Source organism: Paramisgurnus dabryanus, chromosome 7, assembly GCF_030506205.2.
Source record: "Paramisgurnus dabryanus chromosome 7, PD_genome_1.1, whole genome shotgun sequence".
NCBI classification, from domain to species: Eukaryota; Metazoa; Chordata; class Actinopteri; order Cypriniformes; family Cobitidae; genus Paramisgurnus; species Paramisgurnus dabryanus.
This window is the reverse complement of record NC_133343.1, coordinates 23,270,946-23,296,562: the sequence shown is the minus strand read 5'-3', so window position 1 is coordinate 23,296,562 and position 25,617 is coordinate 23,270,946. Positions and strand designations below refer to the sequence as shown.

General features: G+C 36.0%; 1 protein-coding gene across 1 annotated transcript in view; it reads left to right on the top strand.

Annotated features, from left to right (window-relative positions):
* The window catches only part of nos1apa (nitric oxide synthase 1 (neuronal) adaptor protein a), a 139,924-nt gene that overhangs the window by 59,797 nt on the left and 54,510 nt on the right, over window positions 1-25,617 (top strand). Inside the window, exons 5-7 of the mRNA XM_065272582.2 lie at window positions 9,342-9,450; window positions 17,550-17,691; window positions 22,065-22,222. Of these exons, the coding sequence (XP_065128654.1) occupies window positions 9,342-9,450; window positions 17,550-17,691; window positions 22,065-22,222 (409 nt within the window). The remainder of the gene's footprint in view (window positions 1-9,341; window positions 9,451-17,549; window positions 17,692-22,064; window positions 22,223-25,617) is intronic.

Genomic DNA, 25,617 nt, shown 5'->3' with positions numbered 1-25,617 from the left:
TGCTTGAACAGTTAACTGATCATCATCGTTTTCCTCTTCAGCAGCCTGCTAAACAAGAAGTACTGTATCTACCCCAGGAGGCTTTTGATAGCTTCTGCAAGTTAGTGTGATTGCAGTCTGAAGAGACTATTTCACATGTGTATAAGGACTCTTAAGATGATGGGAATGGGGTCAGCACTGAAATAAAAAAGGTTGTCTGAAATGCAATGGTGACATTTGAGTGTGTTATTGCCACCTTAAGCAGAAACTTGCCACCAGGGTAGGGAAAGCTCACCTGGTGTTATTACCAGAAATATTATAAGAAAGATGAATAATTCATTTTTTGTAGTAGGAGCAATGATGTGCAGAGAAATCTCAGGTCCTGTATACCGGCTCTTATTGAGACATTTGCTGTTATTGCCACATGGCATTGGAGTTTTAAATGATGTAGCAATAGATACAATTAAAAACATTATATATAAGAAATTGCTGTGATTATTGTTTATTTTTGTATTGTAAGTTAAAATAGATTTTACATTTTGCAAATGAAATCAAGCAAGAAATAGATTTATTTGGAATATGATTATACTGCATATCATTCTGAATTATCATTAATATGATTAAAGGCTGTTATTGCATTGATATACCGTCCAACTAAAACAATCAGTTTAATTGGAGAAAAACAGGCACACCAGTAGATTTCTCTCTCTCTTTATTAAAAGCCTGATCTTGTTTGCACGCCAGCTTTGACATTTCTAGAGGAAATCATAGAGAACCTGCCTCTGAAAACACCCCAAAGCAAATTTATTTTTAAATGAAATCCAAATGAGACTTTTAACCAAACTTTGTTTAATCTTTGTATTGTGAAATACTGGCAGCAAGTATGAAATCACTTGCGAGGAGCATTTTAAAACAAAACTCGCATTTCCATATTTCAATGAGAATGTACGACTTGCAAAAACTTTAGGTTTGACAAAGCAAAATCGAAATATTTCCAAGTGCTCAATTAACTACTCATTTCAGGATCACATACAGTATTTATATGATATGTGATATATGATAAGTTACCTGGTTGCCTTATTTTTGAGTCAATTCAACTTATAAATATGAGTTGACACAACATTTTTATACAACTTTTTTGAGTTAATATTTTTAAGATAAATTAAAATTTTAAGGCAGCCAGGTAACTTACACTTTTACGTTGAACCAACAAATCATTTCTTTCAGTGGTAAATAGCCTGAAATATACATTGGCCCATGCAGGTACGTTGGGGTGTCCATTATAGATTGGGGTGATTGTTTTTTACGTTTTGATGTGGGTTGGTTCAAGGTTACAAAGAAGAAAATACTTATTGGTGTGTATGTTAGAGCTGTAATCGGGCCTTAAAAGTAAGGCCCGAAATGTCCGGAGCCCGACAGAATGCAGCCCGAACCCGAACGTACATTTAGATTGACAGCTTTTTAAGAGCCCGAACCCGTTTACAGCCCGACATTATTTAAATGTGCGCACACACACAGCTTTTGTCAAGAATGAGAAATTTACACAGGTTTTAACATTATTTATTCATGACTAATAATCTACACGCCACTTGGAAGTTAAAACAAAGACATAAAATAAGTCATCTGTAACATTGTAACATCTCATTCTAAATAGGCTTATGCAATACACTATAAATATGCCAATAAAATGTATATTTTTTAACGAATTAAATTAAGATAATACATTCTGAATTAAGATGGGTATTTGGCAATAACGAAATTAAGAGAAAGGCTCCGCGGGATTTGCGTCGGCACTTCTCTCCATTACTGCCAACCAGTGTCGGCGCCAGAGAATACAGAATGAGCGGGCCTCCTGTTTTACTGTGGGGGCACCTGGTTCATCTTATTATTTTATTATTATTATTATTACTACATGGCAATGTAAAATGCTTGGTACTGATTGGCCAGTCGCAACATTCAAAGGTATTTTATTCCTTGAACAACCGCCTGAAACACAGCCTAACCTGGGTACTGCGAGCGAGTCACGTTAACAGAGACAGTTACGAATTAATACAGAATAAATATGCATAATTAATCACGTATATGAGATTGTATTTACAATGATTAAACCGAATGTTCGTCTTTTGACTTTTAACTTGTTTTAACGCGTCTGGAAACGTTTTCCCAGAAGGTTTGTATTTCTTTAAAATAAGCTAATAAAAGACATCAAATCAAAATGTTATGTCTATATATTTAATCATATAGCAACTAGCCGTGAAATTAGCGGGATTGTTACAGCCAGCCAAGTTGTTAAATAAATCCCTCACTATAGTAAAAACATAACTTATAAAGACGTTAAAGTGCAAGACTGGATAACTCACGCAAATCATAAAGACCAGTACATAACCAAATAACAGCAAAAGAAAACAATGTTACTGACATATCTAACACCAGAATGAACTATGCGTTTTACCTTCAGAAGAGCTGCAGGCGACGAGAGGACTTTTTAAAACTTTTTAAGAAGGTCCTTTTATTTGTCGCGAAATTTCTTCGTCTTGCTCAAATGCCAAGACTTACAAGTATACATTATTTAGACAGAAAATGAGTTCTCACGCATGGCGATTGAGCCCCCGAACGTGACAGTGGCTGCGTGTAAACTGGCTGACTATGTTAGCATTGCATTGTGGGTTAGTATTTTAATTATTATTTTTTATTAATTATACTCCGAATTTTAATCAGTATTCATTGTATAACCAAATGTATTTGCATCACATTTTTTTAAATTATTAAGTTCATTGTTATTTTGAGAAGTAAGGGGGCACAGTGACTCAAGTGGCCGGGCCATGCCCCCTAGGGCCCGCTCGTGGCGCCGACACTGCTGCCAACATTAGTCTATATCAGGGGTTCTCAAAGTCCGGACTCCGGTCCGGATCCGGACCCGACGGCAACTTGATCCGGACCCGCGTCCACTTCATATTACAAGTGCATTAATTTCTATGTGATTGATTAAATGTGTGCATTTGCTATTTTACAAATGCATATTAAACTTGTAAACCATTCGTTTAGTTTTTTTTCTTTATAGATTTAAGAGTATTCCTGGTCCGAAAATAAAATGAGTTATTTAAACATTTCCTGTGTGACGCTGTAGTCATCACACCCAGATATTATGCACAGCTACTTCATGTACTACGGCTTTTGATCAGTAAGTCCTTATCAATCTGAAATCACTGTTGGTTTGAGTCGTTTAAAACATGCATTTGAAAAAGCAACACTCGTCAAACATAATCATTATACATATTCTTTATTATCATGAAAATACCTGAAAAGGTTTGAAGAACAGAAATATAAATATATCCTTAAGCCATTTCCTGGAGCTCCGTGTGTCTGGTTCTTCGTCTGCAGCACATATTAAGTTTCTGCACAAGAGCGCCCCCTGGCTTTTGGATGTAGTGGCATTTCACCGTAATTCATTGAGAAGCAAAGCAAGCATCATCAGCCAATTTATAGGTGCACCCCTAATTTTGGTCAGTGTCTCTGCCTACCAACCACACTATTTTTTGCCATGGCTTATGCATATGATGGAGAACAAACTGTGCCATTTCTCTAATTAGGTTGCTCTGTATTTTGCACCTGGTTACTTTTGGCATATTTCTTGTGTTTATTTTTTTTATTTATTTTTTATTTTAAATGCAAAAAACACTTATGTTTTTCCCAAACTATTTGTGTTGATTCGTTATATAAACAAATGATTTACATAAAGTTTTTCCGGACCTATGAAAATTATGGGAATTCAGATTTGGACCTTTGAATGTAAACTTTGAGAACCCCTGGTCTATATCCTCTGTCTAAATTATGTATTTAAGACTCGATTCATATTTAGTTATACATTGAAAAACCTACTCACCAAGATTAGGCTACATGTTTTTGATGAGGAAAATCATTAAATCCACTGTAAATGAATTCAGCGCGATCCTGCGCTACTGATAGTGCAGCAGCATTGAACTTGACCGCTCATTTACCTCACAAAGCCGGAGCGCAAGCCCGAGCCCGCCCCGAGTCCGTGTAAAATGTTAGAAATGAAGCCCGAACCCGCCCGAGCCCGTCGGGTCCCGTCGGGTTCAGGCAAAGATCTTCAGCTCTAGTGTATGTTATAGTTCCAGGTATATCAGATTAACTGTGCACAGAAATGAACTCCGATCAAAGGAAAGGAATCTTGGTTGGAATCCGACGTTTCTCAAGAACTAAGACAAACTGTGCAAAACATTGCATAATTCCTTTCGTCATGTTTTATACAGATAAATGTCTGCCTCCAAGATGTTAAATAATTAAGTTTTAATTTGACCTCGTAATTATTTGGCGCCATCTTAACATCTCTTTGCTCTACCAGCTGACGTGTAACGCAACACATACAAAAGTGTCTGCAACAACCAATAAGGTAGAAGAAACCTCATGATATTGCTAAAAAGTTAACATGCTAACATTTTTATAAGAATAAATACATACAAACGGCCACAGGTAAATAATATATTTTAGTGACTGAGGGCGAAGCACTCGCCCGATTGGGCCAGTTACAATACTTTTTACTGGCCCGAGCGTCCCTCACACTTGCCACCGGGCACTCCCTTATGTTGAGCCCTGCATATAACCATAAATATATACCAAATTTCACAAATCTGCACTGTAAAAGATTCTTTGCTGCCTTAAAAAATTTTGTTAAATCAACTCAGATTTACAAGTCATTTTTACTTACTGTTGTTTATCTTGATTAGAGATGAGTTGTACTTAATTTTATAATTTGTAGCAACTCATCTCTTGTCAAGATAAATAATAGTAAGTTGACATGATTTGTAAATCTTAGTTGATTTAACTAAAAAAAATTCAAAGCAGTAAATCATTTTTACAGTGTTTTTTTAACAAAAACGAGCAGATTAGAATTTGCTTCGTAACTTTTAATAAATCTGCATCAAAATGAAGAAAAAACAAAATGCTTCCAGTGGACAATTGCATTAAAAGATTCAGCAATATGTTTCAGCAGCAAGACGTTTTAGGTTATGCAGAAATGTACGCACGTGTGAACCTGGGTTGACTAGATCAGTACATTGAGATAATGCAAATTTATTATCGGTCTATTCCAACCGACTAGTGTTAAATTGATACTCCTGCCTAGAATATAGAAATTCTATTTCTATGTCATTTGGCGTATCATCTCATAGTCTTGAGACCACCAAGCACCACTCTGCTGTTAAGTTTAAATTGCTCATTATATGCTTAATCCTATGTTTATCAAGCAGAATAACCAATATAATAAGGTAATGACTACGTAATGGTTTGGTGTAATATCAGTCTTTTATTATGATGGGTAAAGTGTTGTCTGTGATAAATACACTCAGCAGATATTTTAGCTCCTCGTTTTGCTTTCAGACTTGATAAATTAAAGTGGCGCAGAAAATGCTCTTAAACAGCATGTGTCATCCACGAAATCGCTGATGTGGCAAACCTCCCTAAATTGTCAACAGGAAAGAGAATTCAATTAATGAGCCAACTTTCTCTTAGCTTTTTTCCCATCTGCCCAGGGCCGGCGTTGCAACATATCCCTGAGCATTCTGGCAGGTTAATAGAGTTGAGATGACTGTTGTCTAGGTACATCTTTTCATCAAGGTTGATTCGGTTCCCTTAGAGTGCTTTGAAATCAAGCACAAGCATGCTGTTATCTATAATACAGTAATTGTGCTGATATCCTTCATAATGCAGTCTTGACTCTGAGTTTAGTTCTGATCCATATCAAGGTTGCACTGGCCCAAAAATACTTAGTAAATGATGATATGTATCTCATGAAGTCAAACTGCACTTGCAGTTTTTTCACTGATGCCTCACAGTCTAACTATTTAGTTATGTGCCCGCTGACTGAATGCTCATGGTAGTATTTGCAAAGTTCAACGCTCTGGACAGAACTCTTAAAGGTGAATTAGCATAACTAATGCTATTGTTTACAGCTCAGTAAGGGGCAGAACATTTCTGATACTGTACATGCTCCAAGCAATTGACTGGGCCATTCATCAACAGACTGGGGGTCAGCTTGACCAATCAGAGCCAATGACCACAAGGTTTCAGTCTGGGAGAATCCGAGCATTTGAGACAGATTAGGAAGAGAGGTGCAACAATAACAGCTACATTTTTATTTCATGAAGCTTTGAGAATAGTCCTAGAAGCAAAACACTTTGAAAGGGGTCATGCTGACGAAACCACTAAAATATGACGGCAGTAAAAATTGTAATGATAAATAAAATTTGATAACACAAAATGATTAATACAAACATAATTGTGTTCTCTAACTTGCAAAATTAATAATTTTAAAATAGGAATGTATTATTTGTATTTTATCACTTTATTGCCTGGAAATCTCAATAACGTAACATATGGCTGGGTATTGGCAAGGGCCTCACGATACGATACATATCATGGTACATTGATCGTGGTGCGGTGTATCACGATACGGTGCTTCGCGTTGCGGTACATTGCAATACTTTTTCTCTTTTTTCATATCAAAAATGAAAAAAAAAAATAGAGCTAACTTTTTTAAAAACTTTTTTTAAAGCCAAAGTGCTTCCACTTTAAAAACTGCAGGTGTTTTTACATTTTCTACCATTTTCTCACTCCCACTTACTTCTGAGACATTGCCCGAATGGCCGTATATGACAGACACCTGGACAGCGACAACTACAGCAGCAGTGGAGGAGGTTGTTTGATGCACACAGAGGGATTTGATGGGGTTTTAAAAATATTGATAGTAGAGATCGAAACATATATTATTGCACAGCCCTAACGTAACGCATCCCATTATGTATTATATGCTGCAATTTAAACAGAGTAAAATAAAAAATCTGACTTTTGAATGTTCTACTAGATATTCTAGATATAAATGACAAAAAATGGGGGAAAATAATTTACTGAATATTTATGTATAATAAAAATGAAGATATAGGGCCCTATTTTAACGATCTGAAACGCAAGTACAAAGCGCAAGTGAGTTTGTGGGCGGATCTTGGGCGCTGTTTCTATTTTCCCGGCGTGAGAAATAACTCTTGCGCCGGGCGCAAATCAATAAGGGGTTGGTCTGAAGTAGGTTCATTATTCATAGGTGTGGTTTGGGCGTAACGTCAAATAAACCAATCAGAACGCTATCCAACATTCCCTTTAAACGCAAGGGCGCAAGTTCCATGGCGGGTTGCTATTATTATGGCGGATTTACCAGGCGCACGCCAGGAGCGGTTCATAGCCGAAGAGACCCACGTTCTTGTAAGAGCAGTCAAAGACAGAGAAGTTGTTTTGTATGGGGATAGGAGAAACCCGCCCAAATCAGCGTCGGTTAAACAGGCGTGAGAGGAAATAGCCACAGTCTCATCAGCTGGCATCCCCATCATTGCGCCAAGCACTACAATGATGTCAGGAGACGGGGGAATCCCAAGCTTGCCAGCATAAATCGGGCACGCCGTGTAACGGGAGGTGGATCTGCCTCAGGACCTGACGCCAGCAGTGGACATCGCTGCGTCCACTCTCACCGCTGAAAGGGTTTGGGAGCTTTGAAATCGGACCCAAGAAACGCAACCAAGGTCCAACCCCAAAGTACTCTTACAAATCAAGTTCATATACATCAAGGTTTCTTGTGAAAATTATTTTTTTTATTTTTAATTATTATTTACATAAAATAAACGTAATACAGCCACACAACAAACTTATGAAAATATTTTAATCGTTATTTGCATGAGAATTTTTTTAACGCAGCCACACTATAAATAAAAACTATCACCACAATGCTCACCACTATGATTCCCCTTATCTCGTGTATTAATATTTTTAAGTGTAACAATTTATGATTTGCAAAAATAACTGTTGCATCTGTGTAGATTAGATGCAAAGTGTATGCGCGTTGTGCACGCTATACATTATGGTCAAGCATGCGCCCTTAAAATAGCATAATAAACAACGCGCAACTTTTTTTTTCTGGTCAGTGGCGCAATTGTTTTTTGAAACTGCAAAATAGCATCAGGGATGGTTTGCGCCGGAACACGCCTCCTTTTTTGCGCTGAACCGCCCAGGGAGCGCAAGTTCATTCCCTAGTTTGCCGACGTGCGTCTGTGGAGGGAAAAACCCGCTGTGCGCCGGGGCAAAATACGAATGATACATGCGTCACTGACAAAGTCAATTGCGCTGGCTGCAAGATAGGGCCCAAATTGTAAGAAAGAAGGTTAGGGTCCAATAATTTTGTTCTCATCCTTCCTTAAAAATTTTTAAGGAAAGTTTAAAGGAATTACACATACACAGAGATTAAGTTTGATTTGGTTTGAAGTAATACAGATTACTTTATATTTGTCTAGTGAAATATTCATATTCTCTTGTCACGCTTTGATACTCATTACCGATTAGGTTGTTTTCCACATTTAAAAAAAAATTTTACATTTATAATTTTCTATTAAAATTTAATTAATTAATGTCTCATTATGTATGCTTAATAATATCGTGGACATTATGGGTATACATTTTGCAAGTCATTTTCAAATGGTTCCGGTAATGAGATTTTTAAGGTCTTTTTAAGAGAAAATTGTTTTCAATGAATAAAAATTTAATGATTTGATACAAATATTGTTAAAATAATAATGTTTGACACCTTAAAACTAAGATTTTATGTGAATCACCCATATTACAAGGTTACATTATGTGTTGTATTTTATTGATGTCAATTATTTACCAGGTTTTTTTAATATATTTTATTTAACATTTTACACCCTGGATTTGTGAACAAGCAATACTGCATATCAATCACTTTTACGTTTTTTTTTTTTTTTAGTTTTAGAAATGAATAAGCTTCATGTTCTGTATAAAATGTATTGTGGACCAACAGCACTATTCTTAGATGCACTTCGAAAACGCACAACCACAGGCCAATTCTAAATGTCCTTTTGGCATTTAGAGTTTAGTCCTTCTGTTGATCTTAGGGAGTTTGCCCAAAAATCAAAATGCTGTCATCATTTACTCACCTGTATGAGTTTCATTCTTCTGTTAAATACAAAATGAGATATTTTGATAGATGATTGTAAACACAAAGTTGATAATACCCACTTACTGCCATAGTAGGTAAAAGTGCCATCAGCTGTGTGCTTACTTTATTTATAAAAATATCTTCTTTTGCATTTAACATAATAAAGAAACTCATATAGGTTTAGAACAATAAGAGGGTGAGTAAATGATGACAGCGTTTTCATTTTTGGGTAAACTGTCCCTTTAAATAAACTTTATAATTAAATAATTAAACTATAAGTTCTGTTCTTTTTCCCCAAGTTGTTTTAACAGATGACTAATCTAACCCTTTTTGTTTTCATTTACAGGATATTCTACGTATCGCACGACTCTCAAGATCTGAAGATCTTTAGTTACATAGCTAGAGATGGACAAAGCAATGTGTTCAGATGCAACGTCTTCAAATCAAAGAAAAAGGTGAGTCGTGATTCTGAGTGCTGCTTCTGGGACTTTGAGTGCCTGTCATTTCCTTGGATAACAGGATCCTGTCATTGAAGTTTTATTTTTAAGCGAATAAAGGTACTGACATTCCTCTGTAGTAAAAGGAATCATAAAAATGAAACAGCGGCCCCCAGTCATTTAACTAAAATGCATTTTTTAGAATATCTATATTTTTCTTCTCAATCAGTCTAGCATGCAGAGAAGTACAATAATTCAGCTGTCAGGCATGTAGATGATATACTGACAGAGCGTGCTGTTAGTTCTTAAAGCTATCAAAATGGCAAAGGTCTATTGTAAGCTTCAGGTGGCAATCTCATCACAAAAACCAGGTGTGAATTTGGATCAAAGGGCTTATTTAATGTTTTGAATTAGTAGCTGTTTGATGACGACGATCACTATTTCCCAGGATGATTTTGAATCTTTGCAGTCAACTGGTTTCCTCAAGAGAAGCAAAATTAGAAAAATGCTTTGGGGAAGAGGGAAGAAAAAAGTTCCTATGAAATGTCAATACAGTCTATAAATGTAAAGAGGAAAAGGCACTAGACGGTATGTGTCTCACAGTGACACGCACATTATTATATTACAGTTTTGTTTACAAGAGTCTCATAGTGCCAGCGGCTTCAGGAACAGACTGTACTTGATGTGTATACAATACAAAATAACATAACATATCGAAAAAGTATCGAAAGTATTTCAAAAAAAAAAAAAAAAAAATACAGGTACTGTACAGGGGTGCATTTCTCAAAAGCACTGTAAGCCAAATACTGTCGTAAGTTCCATCATTTCAGCATAGTTTAAAGATTTGAATGTTTCCCGAAACCACCGTTCCAGTGCACGTTCGCAAAATACATCACAAACTTGTGTGGTTGTAACTACAGCTGTTGAGCTGTGGTTAGAAGCATAGTTCCTTCTTATTAAGACATGTAGACTGGCATTGATCATTTTTTTAACAAAATAAGCAAGCAACATGCAGTACATGTTATATCCAACATTCTTAATAAATACAAAGTCCAATTTACATCTTTTTGTTTGTAAACAGAATTAAAGGGGTGTTTTTTAAAAGTGCGCATGCATATGAAGGGGATCACACACCGACTGCACAGCTCAGCGCCACGCAGCACCGCGCCGTTCTAAAAAAATCGAACGCGTTGTTTTCTATGAGTATACGCACACCGGCGCCGCTAGGTGGCGCCTGTCCGTGCCGCCCAGCATTGACTCAGGAAGTTGCTCAAATCCCTGTCACACCACACAGCGCTACTCACATAGTTTAACATTAAATAATATCATATTTGTCCCAAATCATTAACAATTAACATTGGCGGCTAACGTATATTTAGCATTTTGAAGAAGACGCTATCTGACGAAGCTAGCGCTATTTAATGTGCACTTCTGGTTTATGATACCTCCGAGTTGTCCTAGACGTGACTCGACGCAGCGCGACGCTGAGCTGCGCGGTTGACGTGTGCGACCCCCTTAAGCCTACAGGCATTAAGACCCTGGGGAATGCCTAGGAGAAGTGATGTAAGAGGGAACTTGCGCAATAATAAAATATCTTAAAAATAAATAACAGAGGACTAAATCACGATAACAAAGTCTTCCGATGCTGTTTACGTTATTTACAGCAATAATCTGACATCAAATTGATTTAAACTGAATAATTAGTACTCCACCTCCCACGTGACATCATCAACTATGTTGTCGAACCAACATGGTTCAAAGGATGAATGTGCGACAAAGTTACTATATTTTTGGGAAACAGTTTTGACAAAGTAGTTTGTTTCTTCAGTGAGTTACTTTGTTGTTTGGGAAACACACCCCTGAACGGCACACCATACAAACACAAGAAGCAATAGTGTTTTCATGGTACCAACATTTTAGTAGTCAATACCAAAACCAAATAAACTCCATGGTTCTTGGTACCAATTTTGGTACCAACTCATCCTCATGTTGTTCTAAACCTGTATGATTTTCTTTTTTCTGATGAACACAAAAGAAGATATTTTGAGAAATGATGGTAAACACAGCAGACCTACATAGTAGGAAAAAATATTTTGGAAGTATTGTGATAAATGATGAAGAGAATATTTTGATAAATGATGGCAAGCACACAGTTTACGGTACCCATTAAATTCCATTATATTTTTGCATTCCTACTAGTCAATGGTCACTATCTGCTATATATGTTTATTTATGAAATATAACTAGTTTTAACAAACATGCCTTACTAAAAAACATTACTTGTGTGCATTTTGAGGCAAAACAAAGGGCACTGATGTATTTTAAAATATTCCAGTACAATTTGTTTTCAGTTTGGACAGCTCTTACATTTATTTTAATCTAGGAGTAGTCTAATCCCTGTCTGGGAAACCGCCCCATAAATATGCAATATATTAAAGGAATAGTCTACCCTTTTGCCATATTAAGGCCCGGGTATACTTTTTTTCCGCGTCCGGCTCGCGCGCGCACGCGTCCGCGCAGCTTTCCGGGTATAGTCCTCGCGGCTACACGCGGATGGCCGCGTTCGACACTATACGCAATACAAATGATTTCTTATTCAAATTATTAGTCTAACAGGCTGTCAGGGCAGCACTGATTTGGAGACATTTACAGTACATTATAACATTAGGATAGGTGAAGAAAAGTAACTGATCCACCATTGCAAACACAGTTTAGAACAAACAACAATACAACAAAGAACAGGAATCAAACAAACATGCTCCAGAGCTTTCTGTTCTTGGAAGAAGTAAAAGTTAAAGAAGAAAAACGATAGTGTGTGTGCAAATGCTGTCTATTTCCTTTGTATAATTGTTTATAGTGGAGTGTCCTGTCTAAATATTTTCATGCGCATGCGCTGTCGTACGCGGACTGTACGCGCACTGTCCGCGCGGTCTCAAATTTTGGGCTGCACGCGGACGGTCCGCGCGGCCGGCCGCGGACCCTCCTGATGACGAAAATGACGTCATGCGGACGGCGCGCATACGCGGACGTCCCGAGTATACTTTCGGCTTTAAACTATGTTCTTACCTCAACTTAGACGAATTAATACATATCTATCTATTTTCAATGCGTGCACTGTACAGCACGTCGCGAATGTGTTAGCATTTAGCCTAGACCCATTAATTCCTATGGTACCAAACAGGGAAGCCACCAAACACTTCTGTGTTTTCCCTATTTAAAGACTGTTACATGAGGAGTTATACCAGTAAGTATGGTGCCACGAAATAAAACTTTTTTTGGTACCATAGGAATGAATGGGGCTAGGCTAAATGCTAACACATTCACAACGCGCTGTACAGTGCACGCATTGAAAAAAGATAGATATGTATTAATTCGTCTAGTTTGAGGTAATAACATAGTTTAATATGGCAAAAGGGTAGACTATTCCTTTAAATTAATGAATGCGGGGAAAGAGTTAAAAGTATTAGTTGACACAATATTTTTAAATAAACTAATATTTTTAAGTTGAATTAACTTAAACTTTTAAGGCAAGCTTTTTTTAAGTTGAACCAACAGACCTTTTTTACATTGAATGTTACTGTGTTTTAATTTCAAATCATTTCCCTGAATCTGTTTAAATTTTTTAGTAAAATAATTTCTTACTGAGTCAAAGAATTAATTTAAAACTGTGAAACAGCTGTTTTTTTACGGACCATATATATGGCACAAAGGGTTGGGTAATTAAAACAGTAATAGAAAAGCAGTACAGCGGTGAAGTTAAAGGAATATTCCATTTTCTTAAAAGAAAAATCCAGATAATTTACTCACCACAATGTCATCCAAAATGTTGATGTCTTTCTTTGTTCAGTCGAGATGAAATTATGTTTTTTGAGGAAAACATTGCAGGATTTTTATCATTTTAATGGACTTTAATAGACACCAACAATTAACACTTAATTCAACACTTAACATTTTTTTTCAACGGAGTTTTAAAGACCTAAAAACGATCCCAAACGAGGCAAAATGGTCTTATCTAGCAAAACGATTGTCATTTTTGACAAGAAAAATAACAAATATACACTTTTAAAGCACAACTTTTCGTTTCGGTCCGGTCCAGCGCGACCTAACGTAAATGCGTAGTGACGTAGGGAGGTCACGTGTTACAAATATAAAACTCATGTTTGCTGACTATTTTAAACAATAAACTGACACAAAGACATTAATTAGTATCAGTTGACATACAACAGCGTAGGAACGGTCCTCTTTCACCACATTTGTAAACACTGGGGCGGAGTTTCGCGTTCGTCCTCTGTGACCTCTTGACGTGATGACGTATTGCATCGGGTCACGCTAGCGCATGACGACCGGATTTAAACGAGAAGTTGTGCTTTAAAAGTGGATATTTGTTATTTTTCTTGTCAAAAATGAAAATCGTTATAGATAAGACCCTTATGCCTCGTTTGGGATCGTTTAGAGTCCTTTGAAACTCCGTTGAAAAAAACTGTTAAGTGTTGAGTTAAGTGGTGGTGTCCATTAAAGTCCATTAAAATGAGAAAAATCCTGCAATGTTTTCCTCAAAAAACATTATTTCTTCTCAACTGATCAAAGAAAGACATCAACATTTTGGATGACATGGTGGTGAGTAAATTATCTGGATTTTTCTTTTAAGAAAATGGAATATTCCTTTAAGACCTAAACTTAAATAAGCTTAATTTTTCACTGTTTTGTAAAATGTTAAGCAAGGTGTTTCATGTCTGAGACATAACAACCACTTGCATGCTGACTAAGACTTTACAGTAGTCTTCAAACACACTTTTATGTTTTATACTGTGTTCTTTTGGCTCATATCCTGTACTTCAGCTGGGTTTACATTAAGCAATTTAGCACTGTGCAAAGTAAATGAGTGGCAAATGCAAAGCTAAGTAGCACAGAAGAAAGTAATAATTATGATAGTCTAACACATGGACTGGATGTTATCCATGTTCCTCTCATCAAGATCAATTAGAGGTTTCTGCAGTAGCTATTGGCTATACAGAAGAAGTGTGAACGAGGAGAATGGCAATCAGGCAAGAAGAATTCTTTTCTCCAGCGCAGATTCTTGAAAAGAAGTTTTTCATTTGAGTTAAAAGCACCACTTGGCCCATTTTTTCCCTGGCATCTCTGTTCATTACAGACAGAGCCATTCAGATCTGCTCAGAGTAATTGTACAGCTCCGGCACAATTGCTCAAGTGTGCCCTCAATAAACTGCAATACATCTGTACCGATCATTTTTCCTTTCCCTGTCTACAGCCTCCGAAACCTTTTATTCGACATAATGATGTCATTGATTTATTTTCACAAAGATCCGTCAAAATATTTAATTGGGTTAACGCTGGGAGGCCGGGACGGTACAGCAGGAGATCTGCCAATTATTTTTTCATTTTAAACTAATTTTCGTTGGAGCAAAAAGGAAGATTAGCTAAAAATGAGCTTTTTTCAAAGCTGAAGATGAGAATTTAAAGTTAAATGTTTCATTGTCTCTCCTGAACTAAAATAATAAAGTAAAATGAAAATGTAATCTGTTTAATCTTATTAAAATGACATTGCAATGTAAGCTTTATAACTAAGTATATAAATACATTAATATGGTGCACACTTGACTTGTTGTTATTATAGGTGAGGCTTTAAATCCAAAATTCAGTTTTGTATTGTAACAAGAGGTCCCTGCGCTGCGTCTCTTTCTTTTTTAGTTTGAAAGCATTGAAAACCTGGTTACATTTTTCTTCACATTATTTTGTGGCATTTGCTGTTTTTGTCGAACAGTCTTGTTTAGTAGGTAGACCTCATGGGTGGATGCTGTTTTTAATGTGCATTGATTGTCGTTGACATTGAAAGACATAATGAATGGTCACAACTCCAAACCCTGCAGTGACTGTCAGTGGGTTTAAAAATATGTTCCATTAATGTTAGATGAAAAATACTACCAGATAAAGTTTGATTTATTTTGTTTCTGTTCATATTATTCATTAAATGGTCAATATTCCTTTGCTATAAAGAACATTATTTTGTGTAATTTATTGTGTTCATATACATCTGTACATTATTGTTACTCCTCTATGCCCTGCCTTTCTGTAACGCATCGATTTGTACCAAGCTCATTGTTTTGAGAAAGCGCAGTGTGATCCTATTGGCCAGCTAAACAGTGCATTTGATTGGCGGACTACCTCAAGTGTTTAAACGGAAATGTGACGCTCCTTACCATGTTTGGAAGATCAGCTCCTAAAAGCAATAGTTAGGGGAGAAAATATCGTCTTTACTACCTTATCAATATGAACCTGAGGCAACGTTTACACGTTGGCGGCTATTTTCATAAACGGACATTTCAACCTCTCGACAGAAAAGTGTTCATTTACACATACCCGTGCATAATTGCCTTCAAAAGCCCACGTAAGCCGATCACAATCAAAGCGGAAATATGGATTGTCGGAAAAACTCATCATTGGCAGGGAAGCGTTTTCTCTTAATTGACAGTTTAACTTTTAAATTTTAGAGCATTTACATTGTCTGTAAACAAATTCACACTGTAATAAAGTCTCAGACTCTGAAATTCCTAGTTTTATATCAAAAAGCCTTTTGTCTTCCACGTCTTTGGAAGCCTCTCTGTATTCTGCATTATCTTGCTAAAATATCTTTCGAAATTAAAAGAGTGGGAAGATGATCAAATACAGTCATGGTTCATTACAGAACAGGCGTGAGTTATATTAAAAAAACATCTTTGTTTTTTAAATTTTTGCTGTAAATAACATCTTTGATTTCCTTTGCTTTAGTGTTCCGACTAGATGACGACCCCAATAAACTTCCAACAACATTTTTTACCTTGTTTGTGCTCCGTGTTTTTCTGGCTTTAAGCCATAATGAGTTGTTTAATTAAAACCCCCTAAAGTGCCACACAGATTGATATGCAACCTTGCAAACCATCCAAAAACACTGCAGTGAAGTAATTGTGCAAAAAAGTGGCAAGGTGATGTTTAACAGCCTCAATACCTCTAGACACCCAGAGCCATTAAACCTCCTCTGTGGTTCTGACATATTATCTGTGGTCCTCACCTGACATTCTGAGCTAAATGCCACAATGAAGTGAATATATCTGCAGTGTGCTGATAATACGGGGTTTGCTTTTGAACCTACCATACTAACAACCTTAACAGGATTTGTTCCTGAAGTGTTCCCGATTTAGGGGATTTAGTGATGTAGGGCTGGTCTTGAAATGCAATACTGATGTGCTAAGTCAATTCTGAAGTGTAAAATCATAAAACTAGGCCAAAGATATTTGAGGTGCAACAAAAGCAGACAGCCAAAATGGTTAAAACTACAGGCAGGAATCATTTTTTTACAGTTGTCTTTAAAGGGGCCATGGCACAAGACTTTTTTTAAGAATTCAAATAAATCTTTGGTGTCCCCAGAGCACATATGTGAAGTTTTAGCTCAAAATACCATATAAATAATTTATTATAGCATGTTAAAATTGCCACTTTGTAGGTGTGTGCAAAAATGTGCCGTTTTGGGTGTGTCCTTTAAAATGCAAATGAGCTGATGAAGTTCAAACACTGATCACAATGATGGTGGTTTGTTGCAATTAAAACTCAATTGTGCTTTTCTCTGCACTAAATGGCAGTGCTGTGGTTGGATTAAGGGGTGGTATTATTATAATAAGAGCTCCTTATGACATCATAAGGAGAGCCAAATTTCAACCACCTATTTTTTCATGTGCTTGTAGAGAATGGTTTACCAAAACTAAGTTGCTGGGTTGATCTTTTTCACATTTTCTAGGTTGATAAAAGCACTGGGGACCCAATCATAGCACTTAAACATGGAAAAAGTCAGATTTTCATGACATGGCTCTTTTAAAGAAATAGTTCACCCAACAATGAAAATTCTTTATTTATTAGTTTATTTATTCTGTTAAACACAAAAATATAATTTTTTATAAATTATGGTAACACACAGTTGACAGTACCCATTGACTTCCATAGTATTTGTTTATCCTACTATGGAAGTCTGTGGGTGCCGTCAATTGTGCGGTTCCCATCATTTATCAAAATGTTTTTTTTTTGTGTGTGTGTTACATATGAGCTGTATTTCTTATATTTCTATTTAGAGCCAAGCTATGCGGATAGTCCGAACGGTGGGTCAGGCTTTTGAGGTTTGCCACAAACTTAGCCTCCAGCACACCCAGCAAAACGCAGATGGCCAGGAGGATGGTGATGGTGACAAGACCTGCACAGACTCCGAAGTACCAGGTACAGAAACAAAGTCCTCTCTCTATATAATGTTATTGGTCATCTCTGTGTGCCCCTCATGTTGTTGAGATGAAATTATAGATAAGTCATGTCACTGCGTTTTGATTTATTGAAGGATAGATCAGTGGAGTTGTTAGAGGCGATTTCCTTCAATTCACCACAAAGAGTTAGTTGAAGTCTTTGTATGCCGGGTCTTTGGGCGGCGTGGAACAACGCCCTTGATCGCTACCGTCTTTGGGCCAGATCTCACAGTGCACAGGCCACGTGGTTTAGCCTGATCTTCCTCCTACACTCTTTAAGTTCCCTCTGGATAGGATTTGCTTTTAAATGCAGATGAGTCCCTGTTGCCCACGCATTGCTTCTAATCCATGCAGGATATCACTGCTGTGTCGCATGGATGGGACTAACTAACCCAAAAGCTTCATTACATGCCCAATGTTGGTGCAGAGAGATTGTAAGTGACTTATCACTGACAAACCTTCACTTAGACTTTCACAGAAGGACAGTGTCCTGTTACATGTATTTTACAGTAATGAAGTGGAACTTCCTGTTTTTACTTCCTGTAATTCAGTACTGTGCATACAGGTGTTTGTGATCTGGGTCAAATTGCTTTCCAAAGATAAGCTTTCCAAATTAGTGACAGTAGGGCTAGTCAACCGGTTATAAAATAAATATTTACATAAAGGTGGAGATTTGGGTATTTATTGGATCAGGTAGATTATATTTGAGGCATTTCTCACTGGGAAATATTTGAGTAGTTTACAAATAGCATGTCTATTTTATAAAATCTTAGAGAGCTATTTGTGTCACTTCACGCTTTTAAACCACTTTATGATTGTTTTTGATGGTTGGCCTAAATGTTTTTGCAGTATAAATATTTAATCTACCGTAGTCCAACTCAACTGATATGAGGACATAAAAATTGCATGCATAAAAATAATGCAAGAGTCAGAAGAAAGATGTTGTTTAAAATAGTCATAGGTCAGGTATAGCATGCGAATGTCACTGCTTGGCATTACATGTCAGCTAATGTTTCGAGAAATACAGATCTGCTGTACAGTGGTTAAAAAATGTGTCTTGATCTAAATCAGTAATGTCATGTGTCTGGATTCATATCAGTAGCTCCTCAAGGGATAAACAGTTCACATAAATACCTTTATTTGTGTACATACTTGGTGGATATGAAAGATGTGTTTAATATCCCTCTGAATTGAAATGATACAGGCATCTATGCATATGCTAGAAAGAAGCTTTGTATCTCACAAATATGTGATATTCACAAACAGCAAAACATTAAGCTTTGTTGCTTCAGTCTCTGCACTTCAGTGTTCCAAACATTGCTTTCTGTTGGCTTGGGCCATTCATTTAAATGTTTAGGCTATTCTTACCCAACAATGATGTAGTGAAAAACTGAAAAGTTATTTATTTGCATTTATAATAACACACAACAATGCTGTCAAAAACAAACAAACAAACAAACAACAAAAAAGTTGTGAAGACAACTAAATCCACTGTTTAAAGTGTGCTAAGCCAGTACATGGCATTTAGAGCAGTATTTTAACATTAGCAACATAAGCAAACAGTTGCTGGTCCCTTTAGAGCAGATTATTTCTATTATAAGCAAGATAAATAACAAGTAAATTACCTTAGTTCAAATCATAGCTGAAGGGTATCAATTACTAAACTGAGCAAACGTTACAGTTTAAAAATAATGTATAAAATGTTAAAGGAACACGCCGACTTATTGGGACTTTTGCTTATTCACAGTATCCCCCAGAGTTATATAAGTCCTTACATACCCTTTTCATCTCCATGCATCCCGTAACTGTCTGACGCACCCATCGCTAGCCAGCTCAAAGCACAAAGACTGGAAGTAAATGGCTCAAGCTACCATACTGCTGCCAATAAGTGACAAAATTTTCCTATTTATATGTTCTGATTTGTATAGTCACAGCGTGTCCAAATAACACAGTCATATGAGACACAGCCATCTTTTAATTGTATACATACTGGGAACTATATGTAGAGTTTGGTTCCAAAACGCAATAAATCCATTTTGACTAATTTTGGTAAAAGTGTGTTTTCTATACCAAGAAAGTGACAAGATGAAAACCACTATTTTCTGTTTCAAACTTTCACATAGCATCTTTAGTTTATTAAAACATAAAAAATTCAAATCCATAATGCATTTATTTTTGCCATGTTATAGTCATTTAGTGGTATACACTGATTAAAAAAACAAACATTAATGGCATTAATAAAAACACTTACTTTGTCATATTAAGAACAGCGATCAGCTTTAAAATGTTTTGGTCCTGCTCGATTTTTGTAGGCTTGGCGTAAATTAATGGAAAGTTTTTCATAAGATCCCCTAGGGGTCAACGTGTTAGCATGACAGAAGCTTGATGCTGCCTTATGAGAACAAGCAACAGCTGCATTTTTCCATCTCCTGAGTGCCTCTCACGTAAATTATGAGATGTTGATGGCTCACATTTCTTTCCCATCACAGGTTTATCAATGCCATCAAATTATTATTTAGTTTTTGTTTGTTTGTTGATCACGAAGTACAAGATGAGGAAAACTAGGATTCCGTGTGTATTCCGTGACGCCATTGTTGTTTAAAATGCGTGGAATGGATTTGTTGAGCGGATTTTTGCATTCTGCAGAAAAGGGGCGTTGCGTTTATTGCGTTTTGGGAAAAACGTTGACAGAATAACACAGCGGATATTGGATTTTGCGTGAAATTAGGAGTTTACTTTTAAATACTGACCTGAAACAGTATTGATTTGGCAGTAACTCATTGGGGTTTATCACATTTTGGAACCAAACTCTTCATATTCTCAGAAGGCATGCACTGCTACTTGGGCGGAGTCATTTGCAAACAGCACCTTAGAAGCACTGTGGTGAGGAGCAGAGAGTTCGCACAAGTGTTCCAATGAAACCGTCTATACACTGAATTCACACATGCTAATGTGCTATTGCTAATGACATCACGTTAAAGTAGTTTACACAGAGAAGACAACAAGGCGTCATTATCAAAAACTTGTATGCATATTTTACAATAATGTCTTGAGAATATTCAGTGATGCAACTTCATGACAGTTCAACTTTTGCTGAAAACAACATGGTCTACACTGCAAAACAGATCATTAGACACTAGGAACAGCAACATGTTATTGTCACAATTTTGACAAACTTGTTTATGTTAGCCAGCTGGATAAGGTTTTTTTTTGACATATAACATTAGCAAATTGTATGGTGTAAGATTCTAGATGCACATAAATTTTTTAACTCTGCAAAAAAAGGAAACATCCCTTTTTTAGAATAAGGGATTTTAAAGAAATTGTTGTCAGATCCAAAAAAAATAAAAACTTTACAGATCTGTTGGAAAGGATTTAAACAATATTTTCTCATTTTTGTTGTTCAATGAAACAAATAATAGCTGTTTTCTCTAAATAAATTTACGTGACATGGTTTTAAAAAACATTTAATATAAATCAGAAGGCATTATTTTCAGATATGAAACAGAACATGGTCTGACCTGTGGCTTTAGCTGCAGCGCACTTCTAGATTAATTTTAATTAAATTGTCAAAAATATACAGTACTGTGCAAGCTTCTTAGGCCACCATGCTACCATAAGATTTGTTGTTTTTGCAATTTTATAGTGATCATATATAATTATTTCTCAGCCTCTTTATTAGAATACAACCAAAAAATAAAGGAAATGTATATGTAGTATTAAAACAGTATAAAAGTATAAGCTGAAGTGTCAATTATTTATAAAAAATAAATTTGGATGAGCATTAAAACTTTGCTAAAACAACAAAGCTGGTGGTGGTGGCCTAAGACTTTTGAACAGTACTGTATATCAAATGCATTTTTAAGCCCTTTATAACTATTTATTTTAGTATCAGTAAAAAATAATTATTTCTTTCCAATAAACATTCAATTATCTGCTTTCAAATTACACCAAACTTGTGTTTTTAGAGCAAAGGCTTTATGAACTGTATCTATTTTAATTTGAGTATGACCTTTTTTTTTTCAAAAGATTGGTAGTAACCAAGAGGTTCATGTACAGTACATGTACGAGTGGTCCTTTAGACACTTAAAGTTTATCGACAGTGTGCAACTAAGGTCACATTTCTAATAACTTGGGACATTTCTACTTTTAAAAAACACTAGAAGGAATATGCCTAGGGTTCCTGCTTACCTGTGTGAGCATGCCAAAGGCCTGCTGCAGGGCAATTCATCCAGAACACACACCTTGTTGTGGTTCTGGTTCAATTTTGTTACATAACTGGCTCTATATCAACGAAAGTTCGATCCACTCTGACTGTGTAATTTTCATTTAGCAAGTTGTTTCTATCTGCAGGGCGGGAACTGACAGGGGCCGAAAAGCCAACCGCAGAGGAAACGGACATTGATGCAGAGGAACTGCCCCTCCCCGACAGCACAATGGACGAGTTCAGTCGTGGGGTCACCGACCTGGATGCCGCCAAGAAAGAGGAAGATTTAACCAAGGACAAAAAGGTATCACCTGGAGCTGATACATTTAATTACTCAATATTTAACCATTACAGCATTTAAGCTCTGAAAACATAGCTTTGTTTACGTATTCACTGCATAAGAGTTTTTAAACGTGCGTCCTCTGCGCTGCTTTTCCCAATTAACTTTAGTAATCAAGGGAAGGTTATTAAGCACGTTTTTATTGTATTGCAGATTAGGGGTGTATTACGTTCAGCCTGGGGTTCAGATTTGGTTATAAATCCATTAGCACAATCTTTGAGCCGCCGTGCAGCAAAGAGTTATGTAATGATACTGTGAACCCAACTTGCAGAGACATTCTTTTAGAAATTGGTTATGTGCTAATGACAGCTTAGTGTTTGGAAGAAAATGAAAAGGCAAATAAACGTAAAACTTTGTCCAATGAAACCCAGATGTCATTAGGTACTGGCATATAGGTCGATAATGGGTTGATTTAGGTTGATGATAGAGTAAGTGGATTGTAATTGGGCAGGACACAGCTGTGATTTAAAGGGAGATGAATTGAGAAACAACATCACTGAAAGGGTTTTATTGCACTGACATTGCATTGTTTTATTAGCATGCTGGAAATCTTACAAAAGTCGGTTTCTAAATACAACTGTATTACAATCCTATACAATAAATGTCAAGAGAATGGGTCTCATTCACTAATAATTGCGTAAGTTTTTCGTATTTATATGCACACTTGAACTTCTCACGAAAACTTTCTGCCTAATTCACAACATATGCATGTGAGTTTGTTCTTATACTTGTTCCTACGTTAGTGAATTTGGAGTGTTCTACATGAGCGGCCGCATGCACAAGGTTGGTAATTTGCATAAAACACAACCAAACCAGCTCCATATAAGGGTTTTCCGCAGCGCAACGCTAGTCCACAGACAATTTTAGAGCAGTTTTCATAGAAGCAAAAGAGCTCAAAAAGAAATCCATGATCATATTTATTATCGTTAAAGTTGTTGTTTGCTTTGCATTTTTTATTTGGGAGGTTTTGCTGTCGCTGGTCGAAGCCAGTGCTGTTCACCGACCGAAATAACGTTACAAAAGTATTGGATGCGTTAAAAAATATGCCATATAATTAATGCGACAGAGACAAGCATCTGTATCTACAATAAAACAGACAGGAGATCAAGTGATTGACGTTTGGACTTCTCATTACATTTACATGACGTTTACATAAGACATTAACAGACGCTTTCATATAGAGATTTAAAAAGTGAAGAAGGTAAGCGGGAAGATTTGTCATTACGTGCATCTTTTTATATGTGTAGAAAAAATAAGTAAGCTGTAATAATATTATGGATATAATAATAACAATATAGATCATGTATAATATATAATACAAAAATATTATAATATCAAATATAATAATGTACATTTTATATATCGACATTATCATAAACATTATAATTATAGCCTAGTATTTGATTATAGTGTACGTGATTATTGTGTGTGTACATTTAGAAGACATTTTAATTCGAAAGTTTTTGTTGAATCACGATTAGTCCGTGAAAACATCCGTACGCACAACAAATATGTGTGTACGCATGCTTAGTGAACGAGACCTAAAACTTTATTAAGACTTATGGTGCATATTATTGGTCCCACTTTATTGTACTGTAGGTGTTTTTAACTAAACTTAAGAAAATATGGTAACACTTTACAATATGGTTCATTAGTTAACTTTAGTTAACTACATTAGTTAAAATGAACTTATAATGAACTGCACTTAAGGGCCGTTGACATTATAACTATAACTTTAAAAAATATAGTTTTGAAAATCGTTTTATATTAAAGAGAATAGCGGAGTTCACGTCACAACTACTGTATAACGATAAACATGCATTGAACGATATCGTGGGGTCACTTTCTGGACGATTTTTTTTTTTCACACCTGATAAACAATAAACCATTGACAACCAATCAAATCTATTTGAACTTCAAGTGCACGCGCACTTGAAATGGCAATGGAGCTCATAAAATTACCTTATAGGTATCCAGCGATGATGCAGTTGCTGTAAAATTCACTGTAATGCATTTTTTCCTCCTACACTGACTACTCCAAAAGGTAAGATATTATTACACAAACTATTAGATTCAGTTTAGAGTTATGTGAAACGCAGTGTGTTGAATACATCTGCTGGTTACCGCTGTGTAAATCCAATATTAATTAATGCCATTAAAGGCAAGTGCTTTGTTATAGTTATTGTTATAATGTGAACGGCCCTTTATTATACAGCATTTATTAATCTTTGTTAATGTTAATTTCAAAAACAATTACTAATACTTTATTAAAATCTTATTAATGTTAGTTAATGCACTGTTAACTAATATGAACAAACAATTAAAAGCTTTATTTCTATTAACTAACATTAACAAAGATTAATAAATACTGTAATAAATGTATTGCTCATGGTTTTTTGTTCATGTTAGTTAATACATTAACTAATGTTAACTAATGAACCTTATTGTAAACTGTTACCAAAAATATATACAATGTAACAGTGTTGTTAAGAAGTACTTACATTTAAAGTATCTGCATTTTGACCCAATCTCTAAACCCGTCCCAGCCCTAAATATAATGAAAGTACTGTATGTACACAATATATACAATCCATTGAATGTTTTTCCTCATGTAGTACAGAAGTTAAAGACACCTGTAAAGTGGTAAATCTGTATGTGTATTTATTAAACTTCTATAGATTATTATTAACAGTTTTATAATGTTGGTTATGTACAGATACAGACAGATTTTAATTTAATAGCCAGGGCCTCAAACAATTAGAGTTGTATTTTTAGGAGACAACATCAGATTTTTGTAATGATTCCTTGGCAACCCACCTACACATCAGCTTTGGCTTTCATCATGTAAAATTGCTCAATTTGGATGCATATATATACTGTGGATATTTTGCCCCCAATAGATTTGACAAATGACAAGTATTAAAACGATAACAGATTCTGAAAGAACTGGACTTCGGATTTGTGTCCAGTCCACCAAAAATAGCATGATCAGAATTTGGCATATTGAATGTAAGTCCCTTTCTTTAATATGGTAAACACACAACTTATGTGCTTTACCTCGCCGAAGGCTGTTTATCTTTCCGCTCAGGCTTAATATTGTGGGTTTGGTGCATCGGTGTCTGAGGTGATGAGGCTGGAATTATGTCGGAGACTGATAAGACACTCGTCTCCTCAGGAAATTACAATGTCAGAAATGTTTGGGTTGTGTCAGATGATTGTTCCATGATTTATAAGCCAGTCAGAAACTCTTTTGCGCTGTGCCAGGTGCTGCGCAGAAAGCATTTGTGCAAGCCTCAAAGGTACCGTACCATGTCCTTGTTTCATTTTGTTTCAAATAGTTTTTGACCCAAATTGAAATC